Consider the following 17713-nt stretch of genomic DNA (forward strand, 5'->3'; position numbering starts at 1 on the left):
GAGTTGGAAAGAGAGGATTGATTCTAAAAATGAACAGAGTTTGTTTGTATCTTGGTGAATAGAAAAATATCAGGGTATTAATTTAGAAGTGTTAGGACTTTGTTAAAATGACATTTGTTTAGTAGACCCCTGGGGTGTCCTATGGTGTGTCAAGGTTCAACAAAAGGCCACAGCGGAAAGTGAACTAGAGTTTATTACTCTAGTTTGAGGTCCTGGAGGATTCATACTTCACTCCTTGAGAGGCCACGTGGACAAGTTAAGGCAAGGGTGCACAGCGGGTAGAAGGACCTGAGCACATGCCTTAATTACAGTTGTCAGGAAGAATGATTTGGGGTTCCTGGGCTGAGACAGATTGGTTAATTCAAACAAAAAGAGTAGGGTTTTGATAAGCATCAAGGGGGTCTCATCTAAGGGCTGCACAAGGGCAAGTCCCTGGGAGGCAGAGGAGAGAACTTATCACAAGAGTGTTTGGGGAGTCATATCAGAAATTCACACTGACTTGTGACTGTAAAGGCTTCTTACCTAGTGTGTGCACTCTCCAGAGGGGCTACTGTCAGTTCAAGGCCCATCAGCCCACTTGGCCACACAAAATGGATGAGGAGACAGCCATACTATGGAGTAGTTTAGTTGTTGAACTATCAAGAAGAAGAAATAAAAAGTCTGGGAGATTATAATGCTTGACACAGTTTTGTGCTTGCTGATTTTGATGTGACAGCAAGACATTTATGTAGCGATATCCAGTCATCAATTGAATATTTGGAGCTGAGGCCAGATGAAAAAGTAAAAGCAGGTTGTAAAGCTTTAGTGTTTCTTTCTTTTTTTTTTTTAAAGATTGTATTTATTTATTTGACAGACAGAGATCACAAGTAGGCAGAGAGGCAGGCAGAGTGGGGTGGGGTGGGGGTTGGGTGGGAAGCAGGCTCCCTGCTGAGCAGAGAGCCAGATGGGGGGGCTCAATCCCAGGACCCTGAGATCATGACCTGAGCCGAAGGCAGAGGCTTTAACCCACTGAGCCACCCAGGGCACCCCAGCTTTAGTGTTTCTTTAGTTGAAATGCAGGTGAGGTCAAAGAGTAGATGACTGTTGGAGATGGATTATGCTAAGTGAACCCCCCATCAAAATCTAAGGCAAAAGAACAATAATGAAGGAAAGTCAGGTAGAATCTGAAAGAAAATCAGAATATTAAGGTATCATGTTAATGGAAAAAAGAGAGTGGTGATACCTAATAAAACGTGCATGACGTGATGACAGGTTTCAAGATAGATTAAAAGCTAGGAAAAATGCATCTAATAATATTACAGGTATCCCCAGTTCTTCAAAGTGGTTTTCTTTATCAGACAGGATTAACCTTTCCATCTCCTATAACAACATGGAACTTTTTCCTACTGACTGCTCAGCAGTGTATCTCTTTTCAGTTAGGGAAGTTTTAGTTAGGTAAAACGAATAAATTTTGGAGAACTAATAAATGTACAACAACATGATTATAGTTAATAATACAGTAGCTTGTACTTGAGATTTGCTTAGAAGGTAGATCTTAAGTGTCTTCACCACTCCCACCAAAAATTAGTAATTATGTGAGATGATGGATGTGTTAATTAGCTTAATTGTAGTGAGTATTGTATAATGCATACTGTAACAAATCAAGTCGTACCTTAAATATATATAATTTTTAATTGTTATACTGCGGAAAAAAAGAAATGAAGACAAGTAAAGAAGATTTTTTTAACCTTTTACAAATTGAAAAATTTGAAAAATATTAGTTAACACCCCATTTTGATGAGGATCACGTTGAAAGAGACAACCTTATGCATTATAATGGTAATTGGAGACCAGTTGCTTAAATGCTTAATTTAATATGCTTAAAACTCTTTTCTTTTCAGATTTCTTTTCCTTTTTAATTAATTAATTAATTTTTTTCAGCGTAACAGTATTCATTGTTTTCGCACAACACTCAGTGCTCCATGCAATACGTGCCCTCCCTATTACCCACCACCTGGTTCCCCCAACCTCCCACCCCCGCCCCTTCAGAACTCTCAGGTTGTTTTTCAGAGTCCATAGTCTCTTATGGTTCGCCTCCCCTTCCAATTTCCCTCAACTTCCTTCTCATCTCCATCTCCCAATGTCCTCCATGTCATTTGTTATGCTCTACAAATAAGTGAAAGCATATGATACTTGACTCTCTCTGCTTGACTTATTTCACTCAGCATAATCACTTCCAGTCCCGTCCATGTTGCTACAAAAGTTGCGTATTCATCCTTTCTTTTTTTTTCTTTTTTCTTTTTTTTTTTTTATAAACATATAATGTATTTTTATCCCCAGGGGTACAGGTCTGTGAATCACAAGGTTTACACACTTCACAGCACTCACGATAGCGCATACCCTCCCCAATGTCCATAACCCCCTCCCCGCTCCCAACCCCACCTCCCCCCAGCAACCCCCAGTTTGTTTTGTGAGATTAAGAGTCATTTATGGTTTGTCTCCCTCCCAATCCCATCTTGTTTTATTTATTCTTCTCCTATCCCCCTAACCCCCCATGTTGCATCTCCACATCCTCATATCAGGGAGATCATATGATAGTTGTCTTTCTCCAGTTGACTTATTTCACTAAGCATGATACCCTCTAGTTCCATCCACGTCGTCGCAAAGTGGCAAGATTTCATTTCTTTTGATGGCTGCATAGTATTCCATTGTGTATATACACCACATCTTCTTTACCCATTCATCTATTGATGGACATCTAGGTTCTTTCCATAGTTTGGCTATTGTAGACATTGCTGCTGTAAAGATTTGGGTACACGTGCCCCTTCGGATCACTATGTTTGTATCTTTTTTTTTTTTTTTTTAGATTTTTTATTTATTTATTTGACAGAGAGAGAGATCACAAGTAGGCAGAGAGGCAGGCAGAGAGAGAGGAGGAAGCAGGCTCCCCGCGGAGCGGAGAGCCCGATGCGGGGCTCGATCCCAGGACCCTGAGATCATGACCTGAGCCGAAGGCAGTGGCTTAATCCACTGAGCCACCCAGGCGCCCACTATGTTTGTATCTTTAGGGTAAATACCCAGTAGTGCGATTGCTGGGTCATAGGGTAGTTCTATTTTCAACATTTTGAGGAACCTCCATGCTGTTTTCCAGAGTGGTTGCACCAGCTTGCATTCCCACCAACAGTGGAGGAGGGTTCCCCTTTCTCCGCATCCTCGCCAGCATGTCATTTCCTGACTTGTTAATTTTAGCCATTCTGACTGGTTTGAGGTGATATCTCATTGTGGTTTTGATTTGTATTTCCCTGATGCTGAGGGATGTGGAGCACTTTTTCATGTGTCTGTTGGCCATCTGGATGTCTTCTTTGCAGAAATATCTGTTCATGTCCTCTGCCCATTTCTTGATTGGATTGTTTGTTCTTTGGGTGTTGAGTTTGCTAAGTTCCTTATAGATTTTGGATACTAGCCCTTTATCTGATATGTCGTTTGCAATATCTTCTCCCGTTCTGTCAGTTGTCTTTTGGTTTTGTTAACTGTTTCCTTTGCTGTGCAAAAGCTTTTGATCTTGATGAAGTCCCAATAGTTCGTTTTTGCCCTCGCTTCCCTTGCCTTTGCCGATGTTTCTAGGAAGATGTTGCTGTGGCTGAGGTCGAAGAGGTTGCTGCCTGCGTTCTCCTCAAGGATTTTGATGGATTTCTTTCTCACATTGAGGTCCTTCATCCATTTTGAGTCTATTTTCATGTGTGGTGTAAGGAAGTGGTCCAGTTTCATTTTTCTGCATGTGGCTGTCCAATTTTCCCAGCACCATTTATTGAAGAGGCTGTCTTTTTTCCATTGGACATTCTTTCCTGCTTTGTCGAAGATTAGTTGACCATAGAGTTGAGGGTCGATTTCTGGGCTCTCTATTCTGTTCCATTGATTATGTGTCTGTTTTTGTGCCAGTACCATGCTGTTTTGATGATGACAGCTTTGTAATCGAGCTTGAAGTCCGGAATTGTGATGTCAGCAACTTTGGCTTTCTTTTTCAATATTCCTTTGGCTATTCGAGGTCTTTCCTGGTTCCATATAAATTTGAGGATTATTTGTTCCATTTCTTTGAAAAAAATGCATGGTATTTTGATAGGGATTGCATTAAATGTGTAGATTGCTTTAGGTAGCATAGACATTTTTACAATATTTATTCTTCCAATCCAGGAGCATGGAACATTTTTCCATTTCTTTGTGTCTTCCTCAATTTCTTTCATGAGTACTTTATAGTTTTCTGCATATAGATTCTTAGCCTCTTTGGTTAGATTTATTCCTAGGTATCTTATAGTTTTGGGTGCAATTGTAAATGGGATTGACTCCTTAATTTCTTCTGTCTTGTTGTTGGTGTACCGAAATGCAACTGATTTCTGTGCATTGATTTTATATCCTGACACTTTACTGAATTCCTGGACAAGTTCTAGCAGTTTTGGAGTGGAGTCTTTTGGGTTTTCCACATATAGTAACATATCATCTGCGAAGAGTGATAGTTTGACTTCTTTGCCGAATTGGATGCCTTTAATTTCTTTTTGTTGTCTGATTGCTGAGGCTAGGACTTCTAGTACTATGTTGAATAGCAGTGGCGATAATGGACATCCCTGCCGTGTTCCTGACTTTAACGGAAAAGCTTTCAGTTTTTCTCCATTGAGAATGATATTTGCGGTGGGTTTTTCATAGATGGCTTTGATAATATTGAGGTATGTGCCCTCCAGCCCTACACTTTGAAGAGTTTTGATCAGGAGGGGATGCTGTACTTTGTCAAATGCTTTTTCATCATCTATGGAGAGTATCATATGGTTCTTGTTCTTTGTTTTATTAATGTGTTCTCTCACATTGATTTGCGGATATTGAACCAACCCTGCAGCTATGGAATAAATCCCACTTGTTCGTGGTGAATAATCCTTTTAATGTACTATTGAATCCTATTGGCTAGTATTTTGGTGAGAATTTTTGCATCTGTGTTCATCAAGGATATTGGTCTGTAGTTCTCTTTTTTGATGGGATCCTTGTCTGGTTTGGGGATCAAGGTGATGCTAGCCTCATAAAATGAGTTTGGAAGTTTTCCTTCCATTTCTATTTTTTGGAACAGTTTCAGGAGAATAGGAATTAGTTCTTCTTTAAATGTTTGGTAGAATTCCCCTGGGAAGCCGTCTGGCCCTGGGCTTTTGTTTGTTTGGAGATTTTTGATGACTGTTTCAATCTCCTTACTGGTTATGGGCCTGTTCAGGTTTTCTATTTCTTCCTGGTTCAGTTGTGGTAGTTTATATGTCTCTAGGAATGCAACCATTTCTTCCAGATTGTCAAATTTGTTGGCGTAGAGTTTCTCGTAGTATGTTCTTATAATTGTCTGTATTTCTTTGGTGTTAGTTGTGATCTCTCCTCTTTCATTCATGATTTTATTGATTTGGGTCCTTTCTCTTTTCTTTTTGATGAGTCTGGCCAGGGGTTTATCAATCTTATTGATTCTTTCAAAGAACCAGCTCCTAGTTTCATTGATTTTTCTATTGTTTTTTGGTTTCTATTTCATTGATTTCTGCTCTGATCTTTATGATTTCTCTTCTGCTGGGTTTAGGGTTCCTTTCTTGTTCTTTCTCCAGCTCCTTTATGTGTAGGGTTAGGTTGTGTACTTGAGACCTTTCTTGTTTCTTGAGAAAGGCTTGTACTACTATATATTTTCCTCTCAGGACTGCCTTTGTTGCATCCCAAAGATTTTGAACCGTTGTGTTTTCATTATCATTTGTTTCCATGAATTTTTTCAATTTTTCTTTAATTTCCTGGTTGACCCATTCATTCTTCAGAAGGATGCTGTTTAGTCTCCATGTATTTGGGTTCTTTCCAAATTTCCTCTTATGATTGAGTTCTAGCTTCAGAGCATTGTGGTCTGAAAATATGCAGGGAATGATCCCAATCTTTTGATACCAGTTGAGACCTGATTTGTGACCCAGGATGTGATCTATTCTGGAGAATGTTCCATGTGCACTAGAGAAGAATGTGTATTCTGTTGCTTTGGGATGAAATGTTCTGAATATATCTGTGATGTCCATCTGGTTCAGTGTGTCATTTACGTCCTTTATTTCCTTGTTGATCTTTTGCTTGGATGATCTGTCCATTTCAGTGAGGAGAGTGTTAAAATCCCCTATTATTATTGTATTATTAATTGATGTGTTTCTTTGATTTTGTTATTAATTGGTTTATATAGTTGGCTGCTCCCACGTTAGGGGCTTAGATATTTTAAATTGTTAGATCTTCTTGTTGGACAGACCCTTTGAGTATGATATGGTGTCCTTCCTCATCTCTTATTAAAGTCTTTGGCTTAAAATCTAATTGATCTGATATAAGGATTGCCACCCCAGCTTTCTTCTGATGCCCATTAGCATGGTAAATTGTTTTCCACCCCCTCACTTTAAATCTGGAGGTGTCTTCGGGTCTAAAATGAGTTTCTTGTAGGCAACATATTGATGGGTTTTGTTTTTTTATCCATTCTGATACCCTGTGTCTTTTGATTGGGGCATTTAGCCCATTAGCATTCAGGGTAACTATTGAGAGATATGAATTTAGTGGCATTGTATTGCCTATAAGGTGACTGTTACTGTATATTGTCTCTGTACCTTTCTGATCTACTACTTTTAGGCTCTCTCTTTGCTTAGAGGACCCCTTTCCATATTTCCTGTAGACCTGGTTTGGTGTTTGCAAATTCTTTCAGTTTTTGTTTGTCCTGGAAGCTTTTGATCTCTTCTTCTATTTTCAGTGATAGCCTAGCTGGATAGAGTATTCTTGGCTGCATGTTTTTCTCGTTTAGTGCTCTGAATATATCATGCCAGCTCTTTCTGGCCTGCCAGGTCTCTGTGGATAAGTCTGCTGCCAATCTAATATTTTTACCATTGTATGTTACAGACTTCTTTTCCTGGGCTGCTTTCAGGATTTTCTCTTTGTCACTAAGACTTGTAAATTTTACTATTAGGTGACGGGGTGTGGACCTATTCTTGGTTGACTTTGAGGGGGGTTCTTTGCACCTTCTGGATTTTGATGCTTGTTCCCTTTGCCATATTAGGAAAATTGTGTCCAATAATTCTCTCCAATAGACCTTCTGCTCCCCTCTCTCTTTCTTCTTCTTCTGGAATCCCAATTATTCTAATGTTGTTTCGTCTTATGGTGTCACTTATCTCTCGAATTCTCCCCTCGTTGTCGATTAGCTGTTTGTCCCTCTTTTGCTCGGCTTCTTTTTTCTCTGTCATTTGGTCTTCTATATCACTAATTCTTTCTTCTGCCTCATTTATCCTAGCAGTGAGAGCCTCCATTTTTTTTAGTATATGTGCTGCCGAAGCGAGCACGAGAGCCTCCATTTTTGATTTCACCTCATTAATAGCTTTTTTGATTTCTACTTGGTTAGATTTTAGTTCTTTAATTTCTCCAGAAAGGGCTTAATATCTCCAGAGAGGGTTTCTCTAATATCTTCCATGCCTTTTTCGAGTCCGGCTAGAACATTCAGAATCGTCATTCTGAACTCTTGATCTCACATGTTACCAATGTCTGTGTTGATTAGGTCCCTAGCCTTCGGTACTGCCTCTTGTTCTTTTGTTTGTGGCGATTTTTCCCACCTTGTCATTTTGTCCAGATAAGAGGATATGAAGGATCAAATAAAATACTAAAAGTGTGGCAAAGACCCCAGAAAAATGCGCTGTAACCAAATCAGAAGAGACCCCAAATTCTGGAGGGGGGGAGGGGATAAAAAGAGGTTCAGAAAAAAAAAGAAAAAAATTTAAAAAATAAAACAAATAAAAAATATAAAAAAGAAAGAAAAATATATATATTTTAGATAAACTAGTCAAAAAACGTTTAAAAAGAAAAGGGTAAATGTTTTAAAAAATTTTAGCAGAAGAAGGGGCACCTGGGTGGCTCAGTGGGTTAAATCCTCTGCCTTCGGCTCAGGTCATGATCCCAGGGTCCTGGGATCAAGCCCCACATCGGGCTCTCTGCTCCTCGGGGAGCCTGTTTCCTCCTCTCTCTCTCTGCCTGCCTCTCTGCCTACTTGAGATCTCTGTCAGGTAAATAAATAAAATATATTTTTAAAAAAAGAGAGAGAAATTTGAGCAGAAGAAGAAAAAAGAAAGAAAAAAAAATTGAAAGAAAAAAAAATGAGTTAACCGCAAGACTAAAGAATCATGGGGAGAAAGCCATGAGTTCCGTGCTTTGCTTTCACCTCCTCTGGAATTCCGCTGCTGTCTTAGGTATTGATCCTGCTTTCTTTGATAGATGAACTTCGTCCTGACTGGATACTTTGTTGATCTTCTGGGGGAGGGGCCTGTTGTAGTGACTTTCAAGTGTCTTTGCCCGAGGCAGAATTGCACCGCCCTTACCGGGGGCCGCACTAAATTATCCGCTCGGGTTCGATTTTGGGAGCTTTTGTTCCCTGAACTCTTTCCGTAGAGTTCCGGAGGACGGGAATGAAAATGGCGGCCTCCTAGTCTCCGGCCCGGAGGAGCCAAGGGCCCGGGGCCCCACTCCTCAGTGTGCCCCCAGAGAACAGCGCCCAATCACTCCCGTATCCCCGGCCTCTGGCCGAGATCCAAGCTCACCCAGCCTGCGACTGTTTCAAGGTAACCCCGAGCTGAGAGCTCAGTCCTTGGCTCTCTGTAGTTGGCTTCCCCGTTCTAATACTTGTGAGCTCTGCGACAATCCGACACCCCCGATCCTTCTGTGACCCTGCGGGACCTGGGGCCACGCTGACCCTGTGTGGGCTTCACCCTGGTTTAGCCTCTAGAGCAATGTCCCTCAGTGGAACAGACTTTTAAAAGTCCTGATTTTGTGCTCCGTTCCTCCGCCGCTTGCCGGGAGCCGACCCCTCCCCCCGCGCGGTCTATCTTCCCGCCGTTTTAGATTCACTTCTCCACCAGTGCTACCTTTCCGAAAGTGGTTGATTTTCTGTTTCTAGAATTGCTGTTCTTCTTCTCTTCGATCTCCCGTTGGATTTGTAGGTGTTTGCAATGTTTAGATAAGCTATCGAGCTGATCTCCTGCTACCTGATATAGTCTCAGCCTGCTACTTCTCCGCCATCTTGACTCCTCCCTCAGATTTTATTTTTAAGTAATCTCTATGCCCAATGTCAGGTTCGGACTACACTCTGAAATTGAGAGTCATGTGCTCTACCAACTGAGCCAGCCCAGCACCCCTAAAAGTTTTAAGATTTTTTTATCCCCTTTGATCTAATGAGTTCATTCTAAGAAATTAGTTTGACTAAAATAATCAGATATCTGCACATATATTTTTCTATAAGAATGTTCCTTATGTGATCTATTATTTTGAATATTTGAAACTTAAATATGTTAATTTTATAATTTTATTTAAAATAGTTTTGAATATGTATTACTTGCACAAAAGTTTTTTTCCCATTCTTATTGAAAAATAGTTGACATACATCACTGTATAAGTTTAAGGTATACAACATGATGGTTTGCTTTACATATATTGTGAAAAAATTACCACAGTAAGTCCTGCTAGTTCTATCTTCTCATATAGATCCAGTAGAAAGAAAAGAAAGGGAAAAAAAAATTTCTTATGATAAGAACTCTTAGGATTTACACTCTTAACAACTGTCCTATATATCATACAGCAGTGTTAGCTGTAGTCATGATGTTGTAATTACATTATAGTCCTTATTTCTCTTATAACTGAAAGTTTGTATCTTTTGACGACCTTTTTCCCTTTCTACCTCCCTCACCTGTTCTACCTTTGATAACCACAAGTCTAATCTCTTTTCTGATTGTTTTTCTTAAAGATAGCACACTTGAGTGAGGTCATACAGTGTTTTTCTTTCACTTTCTGATTTATTTCACTTTAGCATAATGCCTTCAAGGTCTGTCCGTGTTGTAAATGGTAGTATTTTCCTTTTTTTTTTGTTTGTTTTGTTTTTTTAAATGACTGAATAATAATCCATTCTATATCTGTCTATCTATCTATATATATCTCGCAACTTCTTTATCCATTCATCCCATGATGAACACTTAGGTTGTTTCTGTACCTCGGCTATTATACATGATGCTATAATAAACGTGGGGTGGATACATTTTTTCCAAGTACATATTTTGATTTTCTTCAGACAAATACCCAAATGTGGGCATGGAAATTTTATTTTAAAATTTTGGAGGATTGTCCATACTGATTTCCATAGTGGTATAACTGTATCTAACAATAGTTCATCTGTCCATTGTGCAGCAAGCCAATAAAAAAAAAAAAAAACTGAGCTTTTGCACTGAAGAAAGATAGCTATTTATGGTGTGGCACCACGCCAGAGAACAGGGAAGTAATGTTCAAAATCCTGAATTCTTTGATGACTTGCAAGTGAGTGTTTTAGGGCAAAAATCAAGGGTAAAGGGCTTGGAATTGTGGGTCCGTCTGATTGGTCAGGATTGGGTAAAATTCAAGACTGATTAACTGGTGCCAAGTCACCTCTTTCTTCAAAGTTGTGGTTGGGTGGTCATTTCATTCGCTGGTCCAGTTCTGCAAAACATTTTAACAATGTGTGTCAGTGATGATATCTTTGTTAGTAAAAACTGAGGCTATACACTTTGTGACTATGATGTCAGCACAGGCTATTTAATTTCCTGTTCCCTTGGGCTAAATTTTCATTATCTTTTTTTTTTTTAAACTTTATTTATTTATCTAAGTTTTCTCTATGCCTGTCATGGGCCTCAAACTCACAACCCCAAGATCAAGAGTTGCATGCTCCTCCGACTGAGCTAGCCAGACAACCCCTACATTTTCCTTATCTTAAAGCATATTCTACGTTCCTTCCCGGTGTTTTTCCCAATAGTCTTTAACTATGGGCGACTTGCCTTTAATTACTTAATTACTTAATTCTGTTGGCGGTTTCACTGGGTCCATCAATTTGTATTTGCTACCAACAGAGCACAAGGGTTATCTTTTCTACATATCCCACCAGCACTTGCAGTTGTCTGTTCTTTTGATAGTAGCCATCCTAATGGTTGTGAGGCAGTAGCTCATTGTGGTTTTTGATTTGCATTTTCCTAATGATTAGGGATAAAATTCAAGTTCTAATAGCAAATGTTGTCTGAATGATAAAAATGTGTTTACACACACAAACACACACATGCATATGGATATATTAATTTTATATAATTTGTATACCCCAGTGTATTTATACCTTTGTGTCTTTATTGACATATCAAGCCTGGAGTTTCATATAAGAAAAATAAGTATTTACTCTTAGTCACGAGATAATGAATAAATTTCATCTTTAGGCTTTTCAGGAATTTCTAAAAATCACTATAGTGAATGTTACTGATTTTATAATCAGCAAAAAGTTTTAATGGGTTTAAGGCCTGTAGTTAAACAATGTTTAATAATTATTACTTTTTGTTCTCACTAATAAATCATCTTTAATCTTATACTAACCAATAAACTCATACTGTACATTTTTATCACTGTTGGAATTAAATCAGCTACATCACAAGAGTGCCTTATGTGATAGTCACAGCAATCACAAATATTAAGTGTTATTGTTTCTGTGATAGCTAATTTTATGTGTCAACCTAGTTAGGTTATTGTGCCCAGATAATAGTGAAACACTATTCTGGATGTTTCCGTGAAGGTGATTTTGGATGAGAATTATATTTAAATCTGTGGCCTTTGAATAAAGAAGATGGACATCCGTAGTGTGGGTAGGTCTCATCTAATCAGTTGAATATTTTAACAGAACCAAAACCGACCTCCCCAGAACAAAAAAGAATTCTACCCATGGACTACTTTTGGGTTTGCACTGCAATTCTTTCCTGGGTTTACAGCCTGGTGACCTAACCTGCAGATTTTGGATCTATCAAGTCAATTGCACGAGCCATTTTCTTAAAATCAATCTCTCTCAGCTTCCGTTTCTCTGTCTTTCTCTGTCTCTTTCTATGCATACACATATCCTATTGATTCTCTTTCTCTGGTGAACCTTGACTAAGACAGTCCTTATTCCATAGATGAGCAGACTGTTTTATTTTTCTTCGTGCCAACCCAGAATTGTAGGGCATTCAGTCTTTATAGTCATGAAGCCCTTTCTCTCCAGAATTATTTTCCCTGTGAGTTCACTGTGGATTAAAGCATAGGAAAAGCCAGTGAAATATACATGAGCAACCTAGAAGGGGAAACATTTTTCATTTTAACAACTTTGGTTTATTTTGAGATGCCACATTTAAACATCATAAAAGCATTTAAAGCACCGTCATAGAACTGAAGGAGCAGCCAATACAAAAGTGAACAGAGGTTTCCTCAGTAACGAAACATCCACATAAAGCTGGTAACTTATTTTCTGTGCATTAATGGTTCCAAGGTAATTAGTTGGTGTCTATAAAATAAATAAGCACAGAAGGCAATTCAAAATGCGGAGGTAAAATCACTCTTAAGAACTTCTCACAAGTACTTGGAAGAATTCACATGGGCCTTGTCTGTCTCCCTCTCATTAACTAATTGTTCTGAATGTCTGGATTTTCTAAGATCCACTAATTTGATAAGTACTTCTTAATAGCTAATGTATTAGAGTAGAGTGGCATACAATACAATATAATATAACATGGTATGAAGTAGTGCATTGCAGTGCAATAAGATACAATGTTCCTGGTAGGGGGGAATAATTTTCCCTCTACCCTTCTAAATTCTTGACGGAGAGTCCCTGTAACTAAAAAAAGAAAAAGAAAAAGAAAAAAAGAAAAAAAAAGATTAGCAGGAAAAAACCAAAAGGTCTGTTAACATGTGGGATACTTGGGTGGCTCATTCAGTTAAACATTCCACTCTTGACTTGGGCTCAGGTCATGATCTCAGGGTCCTGGGATTGGGCACCCTGTGGTGCTCTGGTGGGTTGTGGAGCTTGCTTTGGACCCTCATTCTCCCCTCCTTCTGCCCTTCCCCACCCCCCTCCACCCCCCAGAAAGAGTATACCTCTTGCATACATGGGAGAGACCCAGAAAAAAATGAGTAACTCCTCGGAATGGCCCAAGCCCTTACCTTAAAATACAGTCTCTAGTTAAAGACAAAAAAAGATGTTGGGGGATGGAGAAGGAATAATGCAAAGTTAACAGGAAAGCACAGTAAACAAGAGTAACATTGTTTTGCAGATTTAGGTAACCTCTTCTCCACTGATCCAGTTTCTAGAGATTTAGTCTTCCCAACTTCTTAGTACAGAGAGCAGACACCCTTACAAATGCAGATTTCCCTTAGAAATGTAAATGTCTCTTATAAAAGGGTAACTTTTACTCAGTTTTCAGAGCTTCTGTATCCATACTTTTTAAAAAATAATCAGCTTAAGGGGTGCCTGGGTGGCTTAGTTTGTTAAGCCTCTGCCTTTGGCTCAAGTCATGGTCTCAGAGTCCTGGGATAGAGCCTCCCAGTGGGTTCTCTGCTCAGCAGGGAGTCTGCCCCCCCCACCTCCACGTGCCTCTCTGCCTACTTGTGATCTCTCTCTGTCAAAAATAAATACATAGGGGCGCCTGGGTGGCTCAGTGGGTTAAGCCGCTGCCTTCGGCTCAGGTCATGATCTCAGGGTCCTGGGATCGAGTTCCTCATCGGGCTCTCTGCTCAGCAGGGAGCCTGCTTACCTCTCTCTCTCTCTCTCTCTTCCTGCCTCTCTACCAACTTGTTATCTCTCTCTGCCAAATAAATAAATAAATAAAATCTTTAAAAAAAAATAAATACATAAAATATTTTAAAAATAATAATCAGCTCAAAATAGTCCTTATACCAAAGACATATTTTGGGGTGGCAAATTCTACTCCCCTTCACCATGCAATACAGTTCCATACAACACCATATACTGCAATGCACAACACTCGTGTTCAGAAGCGAGAATTCCACTGGTCTGGGACCCTTCTTTCAGATGAGGAAACTGAGGCCCAAAGAGGGTAATGATTCACTTAAGTAAGTTAGGCAAACAGAGCAGTACCTGGAATCTTTAAAACATGCCAATACTGATTTCAGTATGCATATGAATAAATGAAATTGGAGATGCTGATTTGAATATGCATATGAATAACTGAAATTGGAGGACATCTTAAACCATATACTAACTCAACACTGGAGAATAAAGAGTGTCAAAGTAGAAGCTGAACAGATCACGTTAAACAAATGGCAAACTTGAGATTGAGGCTAGTATAAACCCTGCTAACACAGGACTGTTGTGGTGGACCAGGGTTCAGGTGTCAGGATTTGGGAGGATGACTTTAGACATCACTAGTGACAGAAATGCCTACTTAAAAAAAATATATATATATCTAGAACATGAAGTAAACATTACTTTCTCACCATGTAGTTCATTCCCAATCCAGCTTCCTTTAGGCTGAATTGCTAGCATCCTTTTTCACACTTCCAAGAAAAGAAAAATCTCATCAACTATTCCTGATTTTGTCCTTAGACTAGAATCTTAGAGTGCTGGAAATGTACCACTGTGATCTATAGTATAATACTTAGATAGTTCTGATGAAGTTTGAGAATATAGGTGAGGTTCAGTGGGGTGGAGTCCAGAGCCAATGACCAAGAAAGAATTGTTGAGATGTCTTTGGTGCAAAATGGTGTTTTATTAAAGCACAGGTACGGGACCATGGGCAGAAAGAGCTGCTGCCCCTGGGGTTGTGAGGAGTGGTCCATTATATACTTGCAGGTTGGGAGGGGATCAGGAATAGCCTAAGTCTCTAAGGAATTTTGGAAGCAAGGTTTCCGGGACCTTGAGGGGCTAGATGTTGTTGGGAAAAAGTCATTTATTACCGTCTAATAGAACCTGAGTCATGAGACCCTTCAGATGTTTATCAGTGGGCCATATGCTTGGGAATGATTGCCAGCACGTATCTTGGAGAGTTTAGAGATAAAGGAACTTTCCAAAGGAATTTTTATATGTTAAAGTAGACTACAGGATCCTGGTTGGGGAGTGGGGGGCGGTCAGGCTAGGATTGCCTTTCGCCGGTAGCAAAGTATTAAGGTGGAGGCAGTGGAGTCACTAGAGGAATGTCACTCTGCCTGTTTCAAGGACTTGAAACACTGGGCCCTAGGTAGAAAGGAAATTTAGTAACTTTTCTTCTGCCTTTGTTTCCCACATCAGTTCTATATATAATATTGTGAATGTTTTGGCAATTAGGGGAAGAAATGATTGGTTATTTCTTTGGAAATATGAATTCTTAACTTAGAAGTAAAACATTCTTATTTTAGTGGGGAATATAATGAATACCTGGGGAAGGTGAAGGATGGCGAGCTTTTATAGGGCAAGGTCATGGCCATGCAGGATGGTGCTTCTCTTTGCACTTACAAATGGTAATGCAATCAGCTTTTCACCCTCCACTTCCCTCTCATGACAAACGAGTTCACCAAAGAGTTTGAAAATGGTATGTACTGAGGTTTCTCGAATTTTTATGTTAAGTATGGTATTCAGAAACCTACATTAAGAGATGTTTGGTTTTTGTTTTTCAGATAATAGTTTTAGCAATTTCCATGTCTGGTATTATCTCGAGATCCATAGCTCTCCTGGACCACCAGTAAACATTATTGAAATGAAATGCCTTGCTCTGGTAAGAACCCATTAAATGTTTTAGACTCTATCTTTTTGCATACCGAGCTTTTGTTGTACACTTAAATTGCGAGCCCTTAAAAACATCCATATTAAATGAGCACATTAGAATAAATTATTTAAATTATAGCATTTTTTTTAAATTATAGCAGTTTTATTTTAAATCCAGTAATATGGACCTTAAGTACTTATAGAAAACATCTTTTAGCTCTATGGTATCTTATAGTAGCTATACTGATTAAAATTCTACTTGCATATTTCAAGAGTTACCAAGAGCAAAAAAAAAAAAAGTTACCAAGAGCAAACTTAACCTTAGCATACGTACTTACCCTCACACATATGGTAAAAACAGGATTATGCTTTGTCAGGGATCAGGAATATCCTGTCCCCTCAAGGTCTTTCTGACTGGACTAAGAATCAAATTGACATGAGACAGATTAACAGGGGAAAAAAATCAAATTTAGTAGTGTATGTCAGGAATGCACATAGACACGGAAACGCCAAAGACAGGCAAAATGAGGTATATATGTCATTTTCAATTAAGGAGAGGGTGGTAGGGATCTGAGACTTCAAAGGGAAGGAATGCAATTTACATAAAGGTGAAAAAGGATAAATATTTAGCAAGCAAATGTTTGCTGGGCCTCTTGGAAACAAAAGGATACAGAGAACTTTGATCAATCAGGCCTTGCTAGGTTTCTCCCTGCCCACCACACCCAGTTCGTGGTGTAATGTAGTTATCTGTGGTGATAGCTCTCTTTCTGGAGCAGGGCTTCTGTCTAAACCCTTTTTATGCAGTTGAGGAGATAAGTAAAGAGCTTTTCCTGAATTTCCTGGGTTTTGGTTGCTTTTTAACTCAAAATAATCTTCCTGCCAAAGTGGCAAATTTTTGAGGAGGCCTGTCTTTGGTTCCTGCAGTCCCTTGACTCTTTCAGTACTGATTCTTATTGGTTTCTACATTAGGCCTTTCACTTTAAAACGCATTTGGTGTAACAGGGATAGATTTGGCATTTTAAGTAACAGTGACTAAGAATAGGAGTATTTTTTGTTACTTATTAAAGTGTTACTAAATCCATGTTCATTATTATTATTATTATTTAATAAAGTTAAATATTGAATCTTTTTTTTTTTTTTTAAGACTTTAATTATTTGAGAGACTGGGAGAACATAGCAGGGGAGAGAGGGGCCTTGGGAGAGGGTGAAGCAGATTTCCTGTTGAACTTGGAGCCTAGCGCTAAACCTGATCTGAGGACTCCGAGATCATGACTTGGGCTGAAGTCAGACACTTAACCAACTGAGCCACCCAGGTGCCCCAAATTGAGTTTTGGTTTAAATGAAACATGAAGATGGTATTAATTGCTCTTAACCATGTTTTAATTTGATTTAATTGTCTTATTGTTAGTATTCAGATATTTAAATTGATGGTAAAGATTACTTTCATTTTTAAAATGCAGATAGATTTTTCATAAAATTGATTATTTAGAACCTTGAACTTATGCTCCAACAAATAAAAAATTTTAAAAAGACTAAAATAGTTTAAATCTGTAAATCAATTACTTGCCCACTTGATTTCTGGGTAAATCTCCACTGAGACATAGAAAATGGGTGGTTAAACTATTGAGATGCACTCAAATGTAGCTTGCAAAAGCATTCTCTTCTAAGTGGAAAATGATTTAATATGATGATGGTAGGGTCATTTCACTCAATGAAAATGTCTCATTTCTGTGATCCTGTTATCACTACAGAATAAAATCTTTCTTATAGGTTATTTTAAAATGATATAACTTCATATAACCACTTGCTGTGGAAAATGATTACTGGATTAGCAGAAATCTCTTTATCAGGACACAGGAGAAAAAAAAAATTTTTTTAAATGGGTCCAGGAGAAATTGGGACCTCAAAAAAGATAGACATTAGCTCCCTTATTAATTGTATGTTTAAAATAGGTATAGAGATGAGTAGAGACCTGCAACTCAAAGTAACAAAAAAGGATTTAATTGTAAAATACTAGTAGACAAACAGCGGTTTGCATCTTCTCATGAAATGGTATATAACATGCCCCCCTTTTGGGAAGAGTTGTTAACCCTTCAAGCAAAACTGATAGAAATTAAGATTTTTTAACTCCCAACTTTGAATATTAAAGATTGTTATACTGACTGAGAAAAATAT

At 38.7% G+C, this 17713-nt stretch overlaps 1 protein-coding gene across 1 annotated transcript in view; it reads left to right on the forward strand.

The window, feature by feature from the left end:
• CFAP47 (cilia and flagella associated protein 47) overlaps positions 1–17713 on the forward strand; it is a 545441-nt gene that overhangs the window by 370671 nt on the left and 157057 nt on the right. Inside the window, exon 51 of the mRNA XM_045994745.1 lies at positions 15451–15548. Coding sequence (XP_045850701.1) covers positions 15451–15548 — 98 coding nt within the window. The remainder of the gene's footprint in view (positions 1–15450; positions 15549–17713) is intronic.

Source organism: Meles meles, chromosome X (genome assembly GCF_922984935.1).
Source record: "Meles meles chromosome X, mMelMel3.1 paternal haplotype, whole genome shotgun sequence".
Classification (NCBI taxonomy): Eukaryota; Metazoa; Chordata; class Mammalia; order Carnivora; family Mustelidae; genus Meles; species Meles meles.